This window comes from Dama dama, chromosome X (genome assembly GCF_033118175.1).
Source record: "Dama dama isolate Ldn47 chromosome X, ASM3311817v1, whole genome shotgun sequence".
Lineage (NCBI taxonomy): Eukaryota > Metazoa > Chordata > Mammalia > Artiodactyla > Cervidae > Dama > Dama dama.
In genome coordinates, this window is record NC_083714.1 from 52,751,589 (window position 1) to 52,775,099 (window position 23,511).

The 23,511-nt window shown below is 39.3% G+C and overlaps 1 protein-coding gene across 1 annotated transcript in view; it reads left to right on the forward strand.

Annotated features, from left to right (window-relative positions):
- Window positions 1-11,175: 11,175 nt before the first annotated feature.
- Window positions 11,176-23,511, forward strand: part of LOC133053037 (probable ATP-dependent RNA helicase DDX4) — a 78,442-nt gene continuing 66,106 nt past the window's right edge. Inside the window, exons 1-2 of the mRNA XM_061137822.1 lie at window positions 11,176-11,234; window positions 12,273-12,353. Of these exons, the coding sequence (XP_060993805.1) occupies window positions 12,282-12,353 (72 nt within the window). The 5' untranslated portion in view covers window positions 11,176-11,234; window positions 12,273-12,281. The remainder of the gene's footprint in view (window positions 11,235-12,272; window positions 12,354-23,511) is intronic.

Sequence of the window (23,511 nt, forward strand, 5' to 3'; positions counted from 1 at the left end):
CTTGTGGAAGCTTCCTGACGGGAGCGGAAGCTTCCACGTGCCTATTGGCCACCTATATGTCTTTTTTGGAGAAACGTCTGTTTAGATCTTCTGCCCATTTTTTGGATTGGGTTGTTTGTTTCTCTGTTATTGAGCTACATTAGCTGTTTTTAATATTTTGGAAGTAAAGTCCTTGTTGGTTGCATTGTTTGCAAATATTTTCTCCCAGTCCATAGGTTCTCTTTTTGAACCTTGTTTATAGTTTCCTTTGTTGTGCAAAAGCTTGTAAGTTTGATTAGGTCCCGTTTGTTTATTTTCGTTTTATTTCTTTTGCCTTGGTAGACTGACCCTAGAAAACACTCGTGCAGTTTATTTTAGAGAATATTTTGCCTGTATTCTCTTCTCGGAGTTTCATGTAGCATGTGTCTGTGTAAGTCTTTAAAACACTTTGAATTTATTTTTGCATATAGTGAGAGAATATTCTAACTTCATTGTTACATGTGCCTGTCCAGCTTTCGCAGCACCACTTGCTGAAGAGACTGTCTTTTCTCCATTTTATTTTCATTCCATTGTACTTACCTCCTTTGTTGACGATTGACTGACCAGAGGTGGGTTTATTTCTTGGGTCTCTCTTCTAATCCATTTATCCATATGTCTGTTTTTCTGCCAGTAACATTTTGTTTTTTTTTTTTTTGTTTGTTTTTTTTTTTTTCATAGATTTCCATTTTTTAAAAAACATAGATACATGTTTATATAATATTTTCTTGAATCTAAGGTGTACATAGTTTTCACATTTCAACAGTCTGAAATCGGTGTCTGAAATCAGTGATATCAAAACATTTTGTTTTGATTATTGTAGTTTTGTAGTATTGTCTGAAGTCTGGGAGGGTTATAACTTTGTTCTTTTTCCTCATGTTTGCTTTTGCAATACTGGGTCTTTCATGGTTCCATCCACCTGAGTGGTTTTAAACTCTTATGTTTACTAATGGGCTGAAGTGGGACTTTTTCCTTCTAGAAAAAACTATGAGGGTGGAATGGAAAACTATGTTCACTCCGGATTTAGTAAGTCTGGCAAAAGAACTCCATTATACTCTAGATGTTGTGCGAAAGGAACACTGCCAAAATTTTTAATCTTTAACTCCAGTAAATGATGGCTCCTAAATATGATCAAAACCTGCTTAGGGTCTCAGTTCAGTTCAGTAGCTTAGTCTTGTTTGACTCTTTGCGACCCCATGGACCGCAGCACGCCAGGCCTCCCTGTCCATCACCAACTCCTGGAGTTCACTCAAACTCATGTCCACTGAGTCGGTGATGCCATCCAACCATCTCATTCTCTGTCATCCCCTTCTCCTCCTGCCTTCAATCTTTCCCAGCATCAAGGTCTTTTCCAATGAGTCAGTTCTTTGCAATCATGTGGCCAAAGTGTTGGAGTTTCAGCTTCGACATCAGTCCTTCCAATGAACACTGAGGACTGATCTCTTTTAGGATGGACTGGTTGGATCTCCTTGCAGTCCAAGGGACTCTCAAGAATCTTCTCCAACACCACAGTTGAAAAGCATCAATCCTTCAGCACTCAGCTTTCTTTATAGTCCAACTCTCACATCCATACATGACTACTGGGAAAACCATAGCCTTGACTTGATGGACATGTGTTGGCAAAGTAATGTCTCTTTTTTAATATGCTGTCTAGGCTGGTCATAGCTTTCCTTCTAAGGAGTAAGTGTCTTTTAATTTCATGGCTGCAATTACCATCTGCAGTGATTTTGGAGCCCCGAAAAATAAAGTCAGCCACTGTTTCCACTATTTTCCAATCTATTTGCCGTGAAGTGATGGGACCAGATGCCATGATCTTAGTTTTTTGAATGTTGAGCTTTAAGCCAACTTTTTCACTCTCCTCTTTCACTTTCATCAAAGGCTCTTTAGTTCTTCTTCACTCTCTGCCATAAGGGTGGTGTCAGATGACACCACTGCATATCTGAGGTTATTGATATTTCTCCTGGCAGTCTTGATTCCAGCTTGTGCTTCATCCAGTGCAGTGTTTCTCATGATGTACTCTGCATATAAGTTAAATAAGCAGGGTGACAACATACAGCCTTGACATACTCCTTTTCCTATCTGGAACCAGTCTGTCGTTCCATGTCCAGTTCTAATTGTTGCTTCCTGACCTGCATACAGATTTCTCCAGAGGCAGGTCATGTGATCTTGTATTCCCATCTCTTTCAGAATTTTCCACAGTTTATTGTGATCCACACAGTGAAAGGCTTTGGCATAGTCAATAAAGCAGAAATAGATGTTTTTCTGGAACTGTCTTGCTTTTTTGATGGTCCAGCAGATGTTGGCAATTTGATCTCTGGTTCCTCCGCCTTTTCTAAAACCAGCTTGAACTTATGGAAGTTCACGGTTCACGTATTGCTGAAGCCTGGCTTGGAGAATTTTGAGCATTACTTTGCTAGTGTGTGAGATGAGTGCAATTGTGCAGTAGTTTGATCATTCTTTGGCATTGCTTTTCTTTGGTGTTTGAATGAAAGCTCACCTTTTCCAGTCCTATGGCCAGTGCTGAGTTTTCCAAATTTGCTGGGATATTGAGTGTAGCACTTTCACAGCATAATCCTTTAGTGTCTAGATTGTTACAAAATTATGCACATCCTCTCAGGCAGCAGAAGCTCAGGGCTTCCAGGCGGCATTAGTTGTAAAGAATCTGCTTGCCAGTGCAGGAGATGCAAGAGACGGAGGTTCAATCTCTAGGTCGGGAAGATCCGCTAAAGTAGGAAGTGACCACCACTGCAGTATTCTTGTGTCAAAAGTTTCATGGACAGAGGAGCCTGGGCGGGGGGACTATAGTCCATGAGGCTACAAAGAGTTGGACACGACTAAGCGCACACACACAGCAGAATTCCCATCACACTCAACATTCCTCAGACAGCTGCCTCAACTCCAATGAAGTACTTTGGTTAACTGTCCTTCACATAAGTCTTTTACCTTGTAATAACCTTGGCCTGATTATTTCTCTTCCCTCTGTCACTAATCAAGTACCTCATGACTGCTTAATGCTGATGGATCACCTCTTGAATTCTTCTAATGATCTAAAGGAAATTCCATTGTGTAATATTTCTTTCTCATGATTCACTGATGGTTCTTATTTGAAAGTTGACAATGGAAAATATTGTGTTGGGTATGCTATAACAACTCTTTTTGATGCTGTTGAGGCAGCATCTTTATCCATGACTACTTCAGCCCAATACACTAAATTATATGCTCTTTCAGGGGCTTGTACTTTAGGCAAGGACAAAACTGCCAATATTTATACCGTTAGTAGACGTGCTTTCGAAGTAGTTCATGATTTCAGAATGTGGAAGCAACATGGCTCCCTTCTTCCAGTGGAAATAAAATTTTAAGTGTTGGTTTTTTAAAAACTGTGTTTTGGACCAAATAATAATCCAGTCCCACTGAAGACTCTAAACTTCCCACTCTTCATTACTGTATATGAATTAAACAATTAGTATACTGACAAAATAATAGCCTTCATGAATCAATACTGGTGGGGAAACATTAACAAGGCTGCAAAAAGTGCCTACCACACTTGTCTCACTTGTCCAAAGTACAAACCTGGGAAGCTGGTTTGTATTGCATCCTGGACAATTTAAACTTCATCGTGGACAATTGAGGTCTGGCAAGTGGATTTCATACAAGTTCCTCCATCTAATGCATATAAGTATGTTTTAGACATGGTCTATATGTTTTCACACTGGACTGAATGAAGCCTTTCTTTGAAGACAGACTACTACTTCTTCTGTGGCTAATGTCCTTTTGAAAAAGATCACCCCCCCCAAAAAAAAAAAAAAAAAGATCACCCCTACCTGGGGAACACTTCTAGAACTATAAGGAGCCCATCGCCCATCTTACTGGCCAGGTGCTTTGACAAGTCTGTTCTGTTTGGCTAACTTTATATCCCTTTCACTGTGCTTACCATCCTTAGTCCTCTGGTTTCGTCTAACGCATGAAGGGTGTTGTTAAGATTCAATTGGCAAAATTCAGAGAGGCCTGAAGCGTTGCTCTGATTCCTTTAAGTCTCACATCCATTCCTTTTGGAATTTATAAACTCTTAGAGATAGTCACAGTATATCCAACGAACTTGGCTCCTGCTTCTTTTGATCCACAACTGATAAAAGGAAAGCAACTCCAATATTGCAAATGCCTAATGGCTTCTATTGGAGAAGGCAATGGCCCCATGGGCGGAGGAGCCTGGTAGGCTGCAGTCCATGGGGTCACACAGAGTCGGACACGACTGAAGCGACTTAGCAGCAGCAGCAGCAGCAATAGCTTCTATTAAAAATAACCATGTTTTGGTAGATCAGTCTTTTCAAATGGAACCCTTGGGGGACAAAGACCTTAAGTGTCACAACTTGCAACTTGGAGATTTCGTCTATTAGAAAAGATACACTCAGAAGAACTCTCTTCAGTCTTGCTGGAAAGCCCTTTATTGAGTACTCCAAACAACCCTTGTGCCTCCTGACTCCAAAGAATAGACTCTTGGATTCCTGCTGCTGCTGCTGCTAAGTCGCTTCAGTTGTGTCTGACTCTGTGCGACCCCATAGACGGCAGCCCACCAGGCTCCCCCATCCCTGGGATTCTCCAGGCAAGAACACTGGAGTGGGTTGCCATTTCCTTGTCCAATGCATGAAAGTGAAAAGTGAAAGTGAAGTCGCTCAGTCCTGTCTGACTCTTCACGACCCCACGGACTGCAGCCTACCAGGCTCCTCCGTCCATGGGATTTTCCAGGCAAGTGTACTGGAGTGGGTTGCCATTGCCTTCTTCATTGGATTCCTGAGCTACACCTAAAGAAAGCACCAAACCCTGACTGAAACTGCGTATCGTCTGGTGACATGAAAATGAAGATTTTCCAGAATTGAAGCAGATGACACCTGATGAGACAACGTTCCCTAGATATGTAGACCAGGCCTGATGGAAGTTTGTTGCCAAACCTTTGATGATGGCATAATGCTTCAGAAGATCTCCAATGTCTATGATTTTGATAACAGGACTTTAGATAAAAAGTGCTTGACAGTCTTCCCTCCTTCCCCGCCTTGTTACTCAAATGTGACCTTAATGGGTTTCCAATCTAATGTGAGACGCTGTGCTCAGTAATGGTCCTTTGTGACACTGAGGGACAAAAAGCTGCTAAAGCTAGAAACCCTGACTCTTGATCAGCAATGCTTTCAGAGAAAAATCCTGATCAAAAGGGGAAGATGTAAAAAATGAACAGAAACCTCAGTTAAATAGAGTTTGGAGACCAGAAGGGGGAGCTCTCGTAACCTGTGATGATAATAGAACCCAACAGGAAGAGGAAAGACTCCTTTCCTGACAAGGACTCAGTGAAAAGCCATGAGCTCTGTTTTAGTCATGATCTGTATGTTTGTGCACTGGACTTTCCTTGAAGACAGACTACCTCTTCTGTGGCTAAAGTCTTTTTAGAAGTGGTTACCCCTCCCTGGGGAACTCCTTGGAGCCATGAGGGACCCACCTTACTGGGCAGGTACTTTGACAAACCTTGTTCTCCTTCCTTTGGCACGCCAGGACTTGCCTGTGGTTCGGGAGGGCTGCCGACCCCACACTGCAGTTCTCTTCTGATCTGAATAAACAGATCTCTGCTGGAGAAATATTTAGTAGTGTTTTTGTTTCAAGTCAACATTAGTCTTATGTGCTAGCATGTGTACTGCTGATGGGTTTGTCATTGTTGCTGTTTTGTCAGTGGGCAGAGTTAAGGACGTCTTTGTGTTGTAAATTTTTTATTTTTTCTAAAGGAGATGATATATAATGAGTTCATAATGATATTTCTATTCAAATTTAAGAGGATAGGGTTATTTCTTAACCTCTGCTTTTCTTTTTCAATTTCTTTTCTCTCACACTGAAAAATCTTACTTCTGAAACAATAGTAACTTAATTATGTAGCAGTTTATTACTGACAATATGACTACAGAATTGATGAATTTTGTGCAGTATTTTTTGCCTTATGATATATCTCACTAGGGACAAATGGTCAAATTACTGTATTTTAAAGCATTTGAAATAACTTTGTGTGGTTAAGCCACTAACTAAATACACATTTATTTAAGTGCATTTGTTTTTTGGCTTTAACTTTAAAGATTGCCTTTTAAATTTTGATTTGATTTAGTTTTATAAGTTTGTATAACAATCACATGGTTTCACAATCAAATCCACTCATTCAGAGAAGTCTGACACACATTCTTATCCTTCTCAACCTATTCTCTCTTAGTCATTTTATAATTTTTGGCTTATCCTTCCATTAAAAAAATATAAGCACATATATTAGATATAAGCCAGCATACTTGACCTAACATACTTGACTACACTAAAGCCTTTGACTGTGTGGATCACAACAAACGGGAAAATTCTTAAAGAGATGGGAATACCAGACCACCTTACCTGTCTCCTGAGAAACCTGTATGCAGGACAAGAAGCAACAGTTAGAACTGGACATGGAACAACAGACTGGTTCAAAATTGAGTATGTCAGTGTCAAGGATGTATATTGTCATCCTGCTTATTTAACTTCTGTGCAGAGTACATCATGCGCAATGCCAGGTTGGATGACTCATAAACTGGAACCAAGATTGCCTGGAGAAATATCAACAACCTCAGATACGCAGATGGTACCACTCTAATAGCAAAAAGTGAAGAGGAACAAAGAACTTCTTGAGGAGGGTGAAAGAAGAGAGTGAGAAGGCTGGCTTGAGATGCAACATTCAAAAAACAAAGATCACGGCATCTGTTTCCATCACTTCCATGGCAAATAGATGGGGAAAAAGTGGAAATAGTGCCAGATTTTCTTTTCTTGGGCTCCAAAATCACTGCAGATAGTGCCTGAAGCCATGAAATCAAAAGACACTTGCTCCTTGGAAGAAAAGCTGTGACCAACCTAGATAGCATATTAGAAAAAGCAGAGACATGCCGACAAAGGTCCATATAGTCAAAAACTATGGTTTTTCCAGTAATCATGTAGGGATGTGAGAGTTGGACTGTAAAGAAAGCTGAGCACTGAAGGATTGATGCTTTCAAATTGTGGTGCTAGAAGAGACTAGGAGAGTCCCTTGGACTGCAAAGAGATCAAACCAGTCAATGCTAAAGTTAAACCCTTGAATATGCACTGGAAGGACATTATAGTGATACTGAGCCACCAAGGAAACCCCTGGTCACTTCTTTGAGTCTCATATTTTTATGTGACTCCTGTATGTATGAAATTAAAATTGTTTTTCTCCTTTTGTTTAACGTCAGTTTAATTATTGGGACAGCCCAAAAGCCTACAAAGGAAGAAGGGCAAATTTTTCTGCCCCTTCAACTACATGGGTGGATGTTGCAGTCAGCTATTGAGGGATTTTTGGCTTATTTCTCATTAACTTTTAGTTCTGCAGTTAATAACTTTGTGGAAACAGTGACAGACTTTATTTTGGGGGGCTCCAAGATCACCTAAGATGGTGAATGCAGCCATGAAGTTAAAAGACGCTTGCTCCTTGGAAGAAAAATTATGACAAACCTAGACAGTGTATTAAAAAGCAGAGACATTACTTTGCTGACAAAAGTCCGTCTAGTCAAAGCTATGGTTTTTCCAGTAGTCATGTATGGATGTGAGAGTTGGACCATAAAGAAGCTGAATGCCAAAGAATTGATGCTTTTGGATTGTGGTGTTGGAGAAGACTTTTGAGAGTCCCTTGGGCTTCAAGGAGATCAAACCAGTCAATCCTAAATGAAATCAATTCTGTATATTCATTAGAAGGACTGATGCTGAACTGAGGCTCCAATACTTTGGCCCCCTGACATGAAGAGCTGACTCATTAGAAAAAACCCTGATGCTGGGAAAGATGGAAGGCAAGAGGAAAAGGGGATGACAGAGGATGTGATGGTTGGATGGCATCATTGACTCAGTGGACATGAGTTTGAGCAAGCTTCAGGAGATGGTGAAGGACAGGGAAGCCTGGCGTGCAGCAGTCCAAGGGGTTGCCGAGTTGGACACAATTGAGCAACTGAACAACAGAGTTGTCCTTTTATATTTTTGTTAGTGTATCTTTGAAATAAATTCTAGAAGTAGGATTACAGGATCCAAGGATAAATGCACATGTGATTTTGCTAGATGTTTTCAAATTCCCTTCCTTCAAGGTTTAGGCCATGGAACATCCCCAACAGTGATAAAAGAGGGTGCCTGTTACCTCAAAGCTTCCCTAACAGAGTTCATTATCAACATATGCACTGATGAATGTGTCTAATATATACGAAGATGTTAAATAAAAACACTTTGAAATGTTAAAAAAAAATGACTATCAAAATGAAAATTGTCTGAGTTGCCTAAAATCAGTGGTATGAGTACCACACATTCATAAACACTGCCTTAGCCATTACTTGAAAAATTCAGATATTTTGGCCTCTCTGAACCCTGCTTGGTATGCTGAAAACCCCTGTCCAAGTTGCTTTCTTCCTTAGATGTTGCACTAGTACAAGATGTGCTGTCTGAGACATTATAACCCATTCCACCTTGTTTTTGTGTTGATTTATAGGGCTCCAACCTGCAGTATTTAATTTTTTTAGCCTGTTGTATGGTTATGTGCATAATAAAAGATTCTCAAATATTTGTAATCCTTAAAGATGAACATCTAATTCTTCCCCACGTGAGGTAATCCATTTTTATACTGTTTGTTGTTGTTCAGTCAGGAAGTTGTGTCTGACTCTTGTGACCCCGCAGACTGTAGCCCACCAGGCTCCTCTGTCCATGGGATTTCCCAGGCAAGAGTACTGGAGTGGGTTGCCATTTCCTTCTCCAGGAAGTCTTTGGACCCAGGGATTGAACCCATGTCTCCTGCATTGGGAAACAGGTTCTTTACCACTGAGCCACCAGGGAAGCCCCATGTACTACTGGTAGATTAAAAGAATTTTTAATAGCCTTGACATGGTGCAAGGCACAGTACACATCAATTAAAAAATCATTACTTGAATAATGTGGAGAGAATGCTAGGAACATAAAATCTAAAATATTAGTCATCTTTACATGTATTACTTTGAAATAACTACATTGATTCCAACTTGAGAGACAGCTTTGAGGAAACTCTTGTCCTACCTTATTAAAGAAGGATTTAGGAAATTCGGAGAAACATTATATAAGCTTTCCAGGGTATCTTTTGAGATAAGAATGTTACGGTTTAAATTCCATTGGTCATTGCCATTCTTGTCACTAGAATGTTCCTTGAGAAGCTAATTTTACCTGAAACATTTAGTATAATACCTGACATACAGTAGGTGCTCATTTAAAGCCTATCTAACTAATGAATGAATCCCTGCCTTTTCCATACATTGTGATTTATTACCACCAGTAACTTAGGATCTGTTAGTGAGAACAAGAAAATAGAATATACTGGCTTCATTTTCTTGGGACACCCATTAAGGTTTACTAAACCGTGGGCTTGTCTTTTTTCACTGTTTATGTTCAATTTTTGAATTGCATGATTTTTATCCATTGTTTATCCTTTACTCAGTACTGAACTTTAGTTCTCATCAGAATGCACTTTTTCTTAACCAGGAACTCTCAAGGATTATATTGAGTGTTTCATAAAGAACTATTTCACTGCAGTACCTGAAAGCACAAAAATTTCTTCTCTCCTAGAGTTAATAGTAGAGAATGTTTGCCAAATGTTTTAAAAACATATGCTCATTTTAGAAAATGTTTCCAAGCTTTCCACTCCTAAAATAAAAAAAAAAAAAAAACCTAGTTGGTTATCATTCTATCCACACAATTTCATATCTTGTTATTTTCACCTAATAGATATTTTCCCACAACATAAAAATTTTTGAAAGAACATTCAATTCAAGGTGAGTAAAAATACATCAGAGGACCCTGTGTACAAATTCAGAGCATCAGAAAGAGTGTTGGTAGCTCTCCCCCATACATATACGATTGAAAGTATAAGATGCCTCAAGAGTGTGATGTAAAAATTTTGTTTAAAAAGAGAAATTATTAAAAATGAAAAAAATAAAATTAAAAAAATATTCTGGTTTCACTTTTGTTCAATGTAATCTTTTAAAGATAATTCACCTTGATAATAGTCTGACAAAGTTTGATGCTAACTAAATAAATATTTTTAAGGATTCAAAGAAAATAAGTATTTTTAATTAAAGAGATCAATAATGATGGTTCAAGAGCTGGAAAGTGTAAAGTGTTCCATAAAGTACCTCAGCCTCTATGCCTGAGTGTCAGACTGTGTTGGGACTTCCATTTCTGAACTATTCAGGGATTTATTAAAAGATTCAGAGCATGGAAAATGATGAAAATAAAGCCAAAAATAAAAATGGTATTTTTCAAGCAGTCTGTTATGCCTTTTGGAGGGATGGGAAAATACGGAAAGATTTCCCTGACTTTTTGTGGGACAGAACAAACACTAACTGGTTGACGAGTGTAAGTACCGAAATGACCTTCGGACACCCTTAGGTTTGGCCAGTAAGTGGGGATATAAACAGCTGGGTCACAAATCTAACGAACGACCTTCACCAGCACAATTTTACTTTTTCCTTCTGGATCAGAGAGTGTCTCCTTCCCAAAGAATTCGACCTCTAGCTCTGTAAGACAAGTTACTGACTTCACAGCCTCCTAGGTATCGGCGTGACAGTCTCATCCTTCAGTCTGGGAAGAAAAAGAAATACCCCACCACCCCGAGCCTCAGTCATACTTTGAGGTGCCTGGAAACCCCCTGGATGTGAAGCAAGCGCCTCAGAAATAGAGGCCAACTGCCAGGGACTGCAGTAGGCAAAAAAGGAGAGAAAGTTTAAAGAGGTAGGTAGGAGGACGTTTTAATTCTTCTTCTATTTTTAACTTTGACTTGCAGCGCTTACAAAGGAAAATTCTATAGTCTCTCCAGATTGAGGACCCCGCAGAAAAATCCAGAGAAAGTGACCCATGGTCAGCCTTGTACCCCTAGGCCTAACGGGCCACTCTGTCCGGAACCTAATGGGTCAGCTGATTGCGACCTTGAACGCGAACACATAGGGTAGGAGAGGCAGGAGATGGGGGCGGGACGACATTGCTGCCTGACGCTGATTGGCTGATGGAGTTCGTCGCCTGGTGTCATTTGTTGTTGGATCGGCGCACCAGACGCAGTCTGCGTCGTGCACGTGCAGACGCAGTGTGCGTCGTGCACGTGCCGCCGTTTAAGTCGCGTCAGCGCCAGTGAGGACTCCGGGAGAGCAAGCTGCAGAGAGGTGAGTGGGCCGCCGGCTCTTTTCCCAGTACGGGTTTCATCCCAACGCTCTGGGCTTCCTAGTTGTAGCTGGACTTCGGGCCAAGTGAAGAACGGTTGGGGTGGGCAGGGGTTTGAAGCCGTCCTTTGGGGTCTTTCTGCTTCCTGCCGGAGGGTCCAGTAGCACGGTGCGTGTCCGAAGTCTGGGGTTGAGGCCTGCAGGAAAGGCGAAGGAGCATTTTTTACCACATGGTGGTACACCATCCGTGTTGAGAGAAAAAGACTCTCTAAACATGGATGGTTGTAGAACTATTCGTGTATACACCCTCTTTGGCGAAACTGGTGTTTGTGGGAGACATTTGGGCCACCTAATCACCCCTTCCTTTCCTGCCAAACTTCAAGGCCTTGATCCCTGGTCACTCCCCCCGACCCCCGCAAAGAAACTAAATAAACCCCATGCGAAACGTCGTACCCAGTTTCGAAGGGAGAAACCTGGAGTAGTATCCAAAAAATTTCCCCTCCCCCTTAATATTCAGTAAGACGCATTGGGAACCCTTCGGTGAGAAAATAAATTCTGTCAACAGATTTTGGGGAAAGGCCTGAACTCCACCGGGACATGGTGATTGCTAGAGTGATTAGATAAGTGGTTCAACTAATTTTTAAAGATAAAACATTGAAAGTCGCTCAGTCGTGTCCGACTCTTTGCGACGCCATGGACTATACAGTCCATGGAATTCTTCAGGCCAGAACACTGGAGTGGGTAGCCATTCCCTTCTCCAGGGGATCTTCCCAACCCAGGGATCGAATCCATGTCTCCCGCATTGCAGCCGGATTCTTTACCGTCTCAGCCAAAAGGATGAATATAAATGGTATCTCTCGGTAAGAAACAAAACTTTAATTGGCCTTTTTGCAAAAACTTTTGGGGAGGATCAAGAGTTAATTGTGTAGCTTGGAGGTATATGTGTGAAATGAAGACTTATGCTTTTAAAGGTAAAATTCTGGTCTCTGATTCTGACTGAGCCTAAATGTGCATGTTTGTATTTCTATAAAAACTGAACAGGAAGCCGCCATGGGAGATGAAGATTGGGAAGCAGAACTAATCAACCCTCATGTGTCTTCCTATGTTCCTGTATTTGAGAAGGTAATAAAATTTAAAGTTTGTAGTTATTGAATGCTACAGATTTTATCAGAGTTGAAAATCTCTGTGGTGAGAAAGTTCATCTGTGGTGAGAAGCATGCTGTGCTTCTCCATGTGATTGTTATTAACTGTCTTATAGGGAATGATGAAGCATGCTAAGCCTCAAATAGAAGAAAACAGTCTGACATAATTTAATAATTAAAACCTAAAACGGGTATAATATTCTTAGCAACTTAATTTAAATCTCAGTGATTTAGAACTTCTTGTGGGTGAAAGCAAGCTTGTGTTAATGTGGTTGAATGTCTCTAAGATACAGTTGTATATAGAAAATGGAAAAATAAAATTCGTTTTTGGGTGGCAGTTTGAATTCTGAAATATGGTTTTATATAAGCAGGGCTCTCAAGATGAAAACATTAGGTTGATTCAGATGGTAACCTCAGTTTGATCTTCAGATGTACAAATCTGCAGATCTTTTTCCTCAATAGCTTTTGAAGAGTTACACTGAAATTTACCTGAGGGGATTATGGAGTGGGTTTTTGGATTTTAGTTTTGACTTTAAGATGGTGAAGAGAGTCTACTTTGGAAGACAGTGTATTTAATGGATTGCTTTTACATAAGTTTTATCCACTTGAAAATGTCTCCAAAAGTCAATTTGTTTTCCTCTTAGGATTTCCAGTTTGTATTTATGTCAGTCAATTCTGACACTTTCTATTTCAAGTGGTGTCTTAATAGAAATTCTTAATTTACCCCAAAATATAAAATTTAATTCTTTGTCTTTCTTGAATTTGGCCTGTTTGCATATAAACTTTAGATTAAAATACCTAAGATGTTAATCTGAATTTATCATGTTTCTTGCTTTGGGACTTTTTTTAGAAATAACTTCTTTGTATGTTATCTTTTTATAGTCTTCTTTATGTTACAATATCGTAAGAATATTGTAAGACCAAAAGAGGACAAATATTACCTATCGTCTCGCTCACTAGCACAGATGCTCTGTTGAGGTTTTAGTCAATTTTCTTCTATATTTCCCAAACACATTTTTCCATGGATTCTAATGATTGTATGTAATAGTAGTTTTTGATTTCAGCTTTTTCACTCCTCAGCACTAGCTATTCCATATTACTAACTTCCTAAAAATAATTTCATATGGGTGTGTAGTATTTAATGGACTAGAACTACCAAAGCATAATTGATTTTCTTTTGGTAGAAATTAAAGTGTTATCTTTACACTGTAGTATTGTCATGAATAGCTACAGTTTATTGTTTAATTTGGGAGTATTTTTTTTCAAAAATGGAATTACTTGGTCAAATAATTTTCTATGGTTCTTTTTTTCCCAGGTTCTTGGTAGATTTGTTGTAATACAGAGTTTAACTCATAGGTACAGATGTTCTTCCACTTGGACTTGTCTAATTTTTACTTTTTCTTACTATGAGATTTTGTCTTAACTAAGTATTATTCAAATGGTATACTGCACTGTAGAATGTTGTGCATGGTTATTGCAAAGGGTGTCTGAAATTGAGGATGGTCAACTGTCCGGCTTCCAGATTTACCTTTTGGGAGTCTTTGTGCTATTCAGTAACAAACTTTGTTTCTCAATGCTGGTCATACTGACTGAATGTTAATTAATATTAATGTTAATGTTAATATTTAATGTACATTATTAACATTATTTAATAATGTAAATGTTAATAATCTTAATGTTAATATTAATGTTAATATTTCTACCTTACGATTCTTAGTACATATCTGTGTGGGGCCAATTTGTAGTAAACTTTTTGCATTTGTTCACAAACTTAACGCCTGGTGCTAGGTGTGCAGTTAGTAATTTGACCTACTTAACTTGAAGGAACACGATGCATTCAGTGGCTTTGTTTGCTTGTCTTCGTTGAATAAGATGTGTAGAAGCTAAGGATGAACACATGACATTTTTATGTAGGAGAAATCTGAGGTCTTCAGCCCGTTTTCTTTTAAAGGCACCCTTTGACTGGTTGTTGTAATTGGATTTCTGTTTCAAGAAGCAACTGGGCTTCCCTTTTGTGCAATTTGTATTGCCTCTGAGATCATCTTGGATTGGTAGTAATATCTGTGATCAGCCTTTTCTTAATTTAAAAAATTGGGAGTATAGTTGATTTACAATGTTGTGTTTCTGCTGTACAGGAAAATAGGTCAGTTATACATATAATATATTCATTCTTTTTTATCTTCTATTCTTATATAGGTCTTTGCAAAGTATTGACTAGAATTCCCTGTGCTATGCAGGAGGTTCTTATTATGTGATAAGCCTTTTCTGAATGCTTCTAAGGGTCCTTCTTCGGAGATTTAGTATTAACACAGGCTTATATAATTTTGAACTAACAGTTCAAAATTTGCTTTTCTGTTAGTTTTTAGAACTTCCCAATGCTGGTTTTTGAAGTGAGTGTACTATGTGGGGATAGAATAATACAAAATGTGAGGTTGAGAAATATTTGGTCATCTAGCAGTTACAGTAGTCCAGCAGTGGTTCAGTTCAGTTCAGTTCAGTTCAGTTCAGTCCAGTCGCTCAGTCATGTCCGACTCTTTGAGACCCCATGAATCGCAGCACGCCAGGCCTCCCTGTCCATCACAAACTCCCGGAGTTTACTCAAACTCATGCCCATTGAGTCGATGATGCCATCCAGCCATCTCATCCTCTGTCATACCCTTCTCCTGCCCCCAATGCCTGCCAGCATCAGGGTCTTTTCCAACGAGTCAACTCTTCGCATGAGGTGGCCAAAGTACTGGAGCTTCAGCTTCAGCATCAGTCCTTCCAATGAACACCCAGGACTTATCTCCTTTAGGATGGACTGGTTGGATCTCCTTGCAGTCCAAGGGACTCTCAAGAGTCTTCTCCAACACCATAGGTCAAAAGCACCAATTTTTCAGCGCTCAGTTTTCTTCACAGTCTGACTCTCACATCCATACATGACCACTGGAAAAACCATAGCCTTGACCAGATGGACCTTTGTTGGCAAAGTAATGTCTCTGCTTTTTAATATGCTATCTAGGTTGGTCATAACTTTCCTTCCAAGGAGTAATCGTCTTTTAATTTCATGGCTGCAGTCACCATCTGTTAGGCGTTTGCATATTGTGCACACGCTTGTTGGGGTGAGAGATGAAATGAATGAGCGTGATGACTGTAACAGGATACTGGGTTTGCTTGCTAGTTGTAATATTTCTTATTAAATGACCAATGAGTCTACACACTCGTCTCTTCTGTCTGATCTTTTTGCCTTTTTTTCTGGCATATTTCAGTAGGCATATATACTCTTGTGATTAAAGTGGAAACTGCTTAAGATAATTAGTGCATCCACAATTATTATTTTGAAATTTATAATATTTGAAATAATGTTAAGTTTTAAAATTTCTAAATTGATTCACTTGGATGAGTAAAGAGGTTATAAATGTTTTATAGCTAAGTGTTCTAAAAATAGGTAATGTTAAGACCTAAGACTCATTCCACAAATTTTTTTGAGCCTTATTAGATGCTGGAGCTAGTGGTAAACATGATAGGTAAGGGGCTTGCTGGCATGGATGTTGTATTTTACTGGAGGAGACAGAATAAGCACATTAAAAATCATATACTAATAGTGAAAATTCTTGAATAATAATAGTAATAAAATAATCAGGAAACTCTCTGTGTGTGAGGGCAAGAGGGAGAAGAAGATTGGTATGGGTAGATTCAGATCAGGTGGAGAGGAAGATATTCCTTGAGACTATGACTCATGAGCCGGAGACCTGAAAGAGGCCCAGTAACACATGATGTGCAGAGATCTGAAGAGAGAACAAACTTAGGGTATCAGGACAACAGGAAGAAGTACAATGTGTTAGTTTCCTATAGATGCTATAATAAATTATCACAAACTAGATGGCTTACAGTAACAGAAAAATTTCTCTTACAGTTCTGGAGGCCAGAAGTTAGAAACCATGGTCTCAGCAGTGCTGTTTTCCTTCAGTAGGCTCTTGGAGAGAATCCATGCTTCTTCCAACTTCTGGTTGGTTATAGGCAGCCTTGGCTTGTGGCTGCATCTCTTTCTGTTGTCTTCACTGGGCCTTCTCTGTGTCTCTGTTAATACCCTTGGCCTTTCTTAAGGACACTTGTGATGACATTTAGGGCCCACTTAGATAATCCAGGGTAATCTGCTCATTTCAAAACTCTTAGTTGTATCGGCTAGAACTGCTTTTATTTCAAATAATATAACACACTTTTCAGAAATTAGGGCTTGATATCGAGTGGACGTTATTCAATCTACTATAGCTGCTGCTGCTGCTAAGTCGCTTCAGTCATGTCCAACTCTGTGTGACCCCATGGACAGCAGCCCACCAGGCTCCCCTGTCCCTGGGATTCTCCAGGCAAGAATACTGGAGTGGGTTGCCATTTGCTTCTCCAGTACCTGAAAGTGAAAAGTGCAAGTGAAGTGGCTCTGACTCCTAGTGACACCATGGACTGCAGCCTACCAGGCTCCTGCATCCATGTGATTTTCCAGGCAAGAGTACTGGAGTGGGTTCCATTGCTTTCTCCGCTACTATAGCTAGTATAGAGCTATTTCATATCCTAAAAGATGATGCTGTGAAAGTGCTGCACTCAATATGCCAGCAAATTTGGAAAACTCAGCAGTGACCACAGGTCTGCAAAAGGTCAGTTTTCATTTCATTCCCAAAGAAAGGCAATGCCAAAGAATTCTCAAACCACCACACAGTTGCACTCATCTCATGCTCTAGCAGAGTAATGCTCAGAATTCTCAAAGCTAGGCTTCCACAGGAACCGAGAACTTCCAGATGTTCAAGCTGGTTTTAGAAAAGGCAGAGGAACCAGAGATCAAATTGCCAACATCCATTGGAGCATAGCAAAAGCAAGAGAGTTCCAAAAATCACCTATTTCTGCTTCATTGAATACGCTAAAGATTTTGACTGTGTGGATCACTACAAACTGTGTTAAATTCTTAAGGAGATGGGAATACCAGAGCACCTGACCTGCCTCCTGAGAAACCTGTATGCAAGGCCAGAAGCAACAGTTAGAACTGGACGTGAAACAATGGACTGGTTCCAAATTGGGAAAGGAGTACATCAAGACTGTATATTGTCACTCTGCTTATATAACTTATATGTGGAGTACATCATGTGAAATGCCAGGATGAATGTAGCACAAGCTGGAATCGAAATTCCCGGGATAAATACCAATAATCTCAGATATGCAGATGATACCAGCCCTATGGCCGAAAGCAAAGAGGAACTAAAGAGTCTCTTGATGAAAGCGAATGAGGAGAGTAAAAAAGCTGGCTTAAAATTCAACATTCAAAAAGCGAAGATCATGGCATCCGGTCTCATCACTTTATGGCAAATAGATGGGGAAACAATGAGAGACTATTTTCTGGGGTTCTGGAATCACTGCAGATGGTGACTGCAGCCATGAAATTAAAAGATGCTTGCTACTTGGAAGAAAAGCTATGACCAACCTAGATAGCATATTAAAAAGTGGAGACATTACTTTGTCAACAAAGGGCCATCTAGACAAAGCTATGGTTTTTTGAATAGTCATGTATGGATGTGAGAGTTGGACTGTAAAGAAGGCTGAGTGCCAAGGATTGATCCTTTTGAACTGAGATGTCGGAGAAGACTCCTGAGAGGTCCTTGGACTGCTAGGAGATCAAACATGTCAATCCTAACGGAAATCAGTCCTGAATATTCATTGGAAGGACTGTTACTTAAGCTCCAGTACTTTGGCTACCTGATTCAAAGAGCTGACTCATTAGAAAATACCCTGATACTGGGAAAGACTGATGGCAGGAGGAGAAAGCGATGACAGAGGATGAGATGGTTGGATGGCATCATGTGACTCAGTGGACATGACTTTGAACAACCTCTGAGAGACGGTAAAGGACAGGGATGCCCGTTGTGCTGCAGTGCATGAGTCGCGAAGAGTCGGACATGACTGAGTGGCTGAGCAACAACAAATTTCTAGCATGGCTAAACTATAGTAAGGTAAGGCAACATTTGTAGAAAGTGAAATCTGAGAAGGAAAGAGAAAAGGAAGAGAGGGAGAGGGCCCTCAAGACAGAAGTGGACATAGAGTTGATAGAACTAGATGGCCTGGATATGGGGAATGCAAGAGAGAATGATGCTAAGTTTTTATATTGAAGCAAGTAGATGGATGATGGTGCTCATTACTGAAATGGGAAATATGTGGAAGGTGAACCAATTTGGGAGGGAAAAAATCAAGAATTCTGTATTTGCAGTGTTGAATTTCCAATGCCTAAGAAAAGATTTAAGTAAGGATACTAGTCATTAGTTGTTGCTTAGGAAAGGGATCAGAGCTGTAGGTACAAATCTGGAATTTATCTGTTTTAATAGGATTTAAATCTGTGAGAGTGGAGTGGGTAAAGTTGGATGGAATAAAACAGACTTAGAGGGCTCTGCCATGAACTGTGGGGCACTTTGATTTTAAAGGTACATTAGCTGGGGAGCTGGCAAAGGAGACTGTGGAGGGAGTGGCCATGGGGCAAGAGGAAAACCTGGGAAGGATGTGTTCCCTAAGCCAGAGAAGCAAGTAGATAGTCTGTTGTTTCAAATGCTGCTGAGAGCTCTGGCAGGATGAAGCTTAAAAGTAGTAATTTTATTACATAATATGCTTACTATAAGCTTTTTCAGTGCAGAGGTGAGGATGGAGGCTAGCAAGAGTAGCTTGAAGGAAATACAGAATGTGAGAAAACAGAGGCAGCAAATGTAGACAAATTTTTTTGCCTATAATGGAGCAGAGAAATGGTACAGTAGCTGGAAGGGAGTATGAAGTTACATTATTTTTAAGGTTATGAAAAATATTAAGGATTTTTATGATGAAAGATGAATTCTATTGACTTTTTTTTTTCTTCAAAATTTGCCTTAGAAAGTGTGTGGGATGTTAAATTCCATCTTCTGAAGATTGTTGGGTAACAATAATTTTTCAGTTGTTTGGTGCCAGAGTGTTTCATTACTTTTTATCAGTTATATGAAGCTGAATGTTATAACACTTATAAAACTAGCCTCTTTGGGGGCTCTATTCATCCAGTAGTATTTTGGATACTAGAAAAGAGAAAAAAAAGTCTTCAGTGTTTCACTTTAAATAGGGAAAGCTGGATTACTTTGCTTGTTTGTCTTATCATCTATGGTAATGATAAATTGGAACTTTTTACTGTAGCAGTTATCAAAATCCCAAGCCATTTCAACGATTTTATCATATGTTTCTAGTAAGTTAGAAAAATAACTGAATGTCTTTTGAGTTTTATAAAGGTAGTTTTTAAAAGTCAGTGTCTTTTGTGAAAGAAATTTTGGAGCAAAAGTATTACCTGACGATGTTAATACCTACATTGGTGCACTCCCTCCAGCTTTAGGTTTATTTAAAGAAGCTTATTTGACAAAAATATTGTGATTTTTCTAATTCAGTCAGTTAATTGAAGTGTTATCTGTAAATTTTAGATCACTTTTTGTGCTCAAATTATTGAATTTGATTTTGAAGAATTTCAGAGCTCTGTTCAAAAGTTTTGCCATTAGTATTGGAAACTTGTTTGAGAGGAAGCAGCCTGTTACATACCTAGATGAATTGAGGATGGCTTTTTTCCAATAAAACTTTATTTATAAAAACTGGTAGCCCACCTGATTTGGCTTGTGGCTATAGTTTGCCTACCATTGTTTTAAGTGATATATTAGTATGCTATACACACAATTTTATTTTTTTTATTTTATTTTTCTTTTAACCATATTTATTTATTTTTCTTCCAGTGGGTTTTGTCATACATTGATATAAATCAGCCATAGATTTACACGTATTCCCCATCCCGATCCTCCCTCCCACCTCCCTCTCCACCCGATTCTTCTGGGTCTTCCCAGTGCACCAGGCCCAAGCACTTGTCTCGTGCATCCCACCTGGGCTGGTGATCTGTTTCACCATAGATAATATACATGCTGTTCTTTCGAAACATCCCACCCTCACCTTCTCCCACAGAGTTCAAAAGTCTGTTCTGTACTTCTGTGTCTCTTTTTCTGTTTTGCATATAGGTGTTAGCTCTTCTCTAAATTTTTGGCAGAATTCAGCTGTGAAGCCATCTGGTCCTGGGCTTTTGTTTGCTGGAAGATTTTTGATTACAGTTTTGATTTCCTTGCTTGTGTTGGGTCTGTTAAGATCTTCTATTTCTTCCTGGTTCAGTTTTGGAAAGTTATACTTTTCTAAGAATTTGTCCATTTCATCCAAGTTGTCCATTTTATTGGCATAGAGCTGCTGGTAGTAATCTCTTATGATCCTTTGTATTTCAGTTGTCTGTTGTGATCTCTCCATTTTCATTTCTAATTTTGTTAATTTGGTTCTTCTCTCTTTGTTTCTTAATGAGTCTTGCTAATGGTTTGTCAATTTTGTTTATTTTTTCAAAAAACCAGCTTTTAGCTTTGTTGATTTTTGCTATGGTCTCTTTGGTTTCTTTTACATTTATTTCTGCCCTAATTTTTAAGATTTCTTTCCTTCTGCTTACTCTGGGGTTCTTCATTTCTTCCTTCTCTAATTGCTTTAGGTGTAGAGTTAGGTTATTTATTTGGCTTTTTTCTTGTTTCTTGATGTAAGCCTGTAATGCTATGAACCTTCCCCTTAGCACTGCTTTTACAGTGTCCCATAGGTTTTGGGTTGTTGTGTTTTCATTTTCATTCATTTCTATACATATTTTGATTTCTTTTTTGATTTCTTCTATGATTTGTGGGTTATTCAGAAGCATGTTATTTAGACTCCATGTGGTTGAATTTTTAACAATTTTTTTCGTGTAATTGAGATCTAATCTTACTGCACTGTGGTCAGAAAAGATGACTGGAATGATTTCAATTTTTTTGAATTTTCCAAGACCAGATTTATGGCCCAGGATGTGATCTATTCTGGAGAAGGTTCCGTGTGCACTTGAGAAAAAGGTGAAGTTGATTCTTTGGGGTGAAATGTCCTATAGATATCAATTAGGTCTAGCTGGTCCATTGTGTCATTTAAGGTTTGTGTTTCCTTGTTAATTCTATGTTTAGTTGATCTATCCATAGTTGTGAGTGGGGTAGTAAAGTCTCCCACTATTATTGTGTTACTATTAATTTCCTCTTTCATACTCGTTAGCGTGTGCCGTACATATTGCGGTGCTCCTATGTTGGGTGCATATGTATTTATAATTGTTATATCTTCTTCTTTGATTGATGCTTTGATCATTATGTAGTGTCCTTCTTTGTCTCTTTTCACATCCTTTATTTGAAAGTCTATTTTATCTGATATGAGTATTGCGACTCCTGCTTTCTTTTGGTCTCTGTTTGTGTGAAATATTTTTTTCCAGCCCTTCACTTTTAGTCTGTATGTGTCCCGTATTTTGAGGTGGGTCTCTTGTAGACAGCATATATAGGGGTCTTGTTTTTGTATCCATTCAGCCAGTCTTTGTCTTTTGGTTGGGGCATTCAACCCATTTATATTTAAGGTTATTATTGATAGGTATGGTCCTGTTGCCATTTACTTTGTTGTTTTGGGTTCACGTTTATACAACCTTTCTGTGTTTGCTGTCTAGAGAAGATCCTTTAGCATTTGTTGAAGGGCTGGTTTGGTGGTGCTGAATTCTCTCAGCTTTTGCTTGTCTGTAAAGCTTTTGAGTTCTCCTTCATATCTGAATGAGATCCCTGCTGGGTATAGTAATCTAGGTTGTAGGTTATTCTCTTTCATTACTTTCAGTATGTCCTGCCATTCCCTTCTGGCCTGGAGGGTTTCTATTGATAGATCAGCTGTTATCCTGATGGGAATCCCTTTGTGTGTTATTTGTTGTTTCTCCTTTGCTGATTTTAGTGTTTGTTCTTTGTGTTTGATCTTTGTTAATTTGATTAATATGTGTCTTGGGGTGTTTTGCCTTGGGTTTATCCTGTTTGGGACTCTCTGGGTTTCTTGGACTTGGGTGGCTATTTCCTTCCCCATTTTAGGGAAGTTTTCAGCTATTATCTCCTCGAGTATTTTCTCATGGCCTTCCTTTTTGTCTTCTTCTTCTGGGACTCCTATGATTCGAATGTTGGGGCATTTCACATTGTCCCAGAGGTCCCTGAGGTTGTCCTCATTTCTTTTGATCCTTTTCTCTTTTTTCCTCTCTGCTTCATTTATTTCCACTATTTTATCTTCTCCCTCACTTATCCTATCTTCTGCCTCCGTTATTCTACTCTTGGTTCCCTCCAGAGTGTTTTTGATCTCATTCATTGCATTATTCATTTTTAATTGACTCTTTTTTATTTCTTCTAGGTCTTTATTAAACATTTCTTGCATCTTTTCAATCTTTGTCTCCAGGCTATTTATCTGTAACTCCATTTTGTTTTCAAGATTTTGGATCATTTTTATTATCATTATTCTAAATTCTTTTTCAGGTAGATTCCCTATCTCCTCCTCTTTTGTTTGACTTGGTGGGCATTTTTCATGTTCCTTTACCTGTTGGGTATTTCTCTGCCTTTTCATCTTGTTTAGATTGGTGTGTCTGGAGTGGGCTTTCTGTATTCTGGTGGTCTGTGGTTCCTTTTTATTGTGGAGGTTTTACCCAGTGGGTGGGGTTAGATGATTGGCTTGTCAAGGTTTCCTGGTTAGGGAAGTTTGCGTCGGTGTTCTGGTGCGTGGAACTTGATTTCTTCTCTCTGGAGATCAATGGAGTGCCCAGTAATGAGTTTTGAGATGGGTCTATGTGTTAGGTATAACCTTGGGCAGCCTGTATGTTGACGTTCAGGGCTATGGTCCTGCATTGCTGGAGAATTTGCGTGGTATGTCCTGCTCTAAAACTTATTGGCTCTTGGGTGGTGGTTGGGTTCAGTGTAGGTATGGAGGCTTTTGGATGGTCTCTTATTACTTAAAGTTCCGTGTAGTCAGGAGTTTTCTGGTGTTCTCAGGTTTTGGACTTAAGTCTCCTGCCTCTGGATTTCAGTTTTATTCTTCCTGTAGTCTCAGGACTTCTCCAATTATACAGCCCTGATAAGAAAACTTCTAGGTTAATGGCTAAAAGATTCTCCTCCGTTAGGGACACCCAGAGAGGTTCACAGAGTTACATGAAGAAGAGGAGAGGGAGGAGGGAGATAGAGATGAGCAGGAGGAGAAAAAGGGGGACTCAAGAGAAGAGAGACAGTTCTACGCAGCTGTCTGTT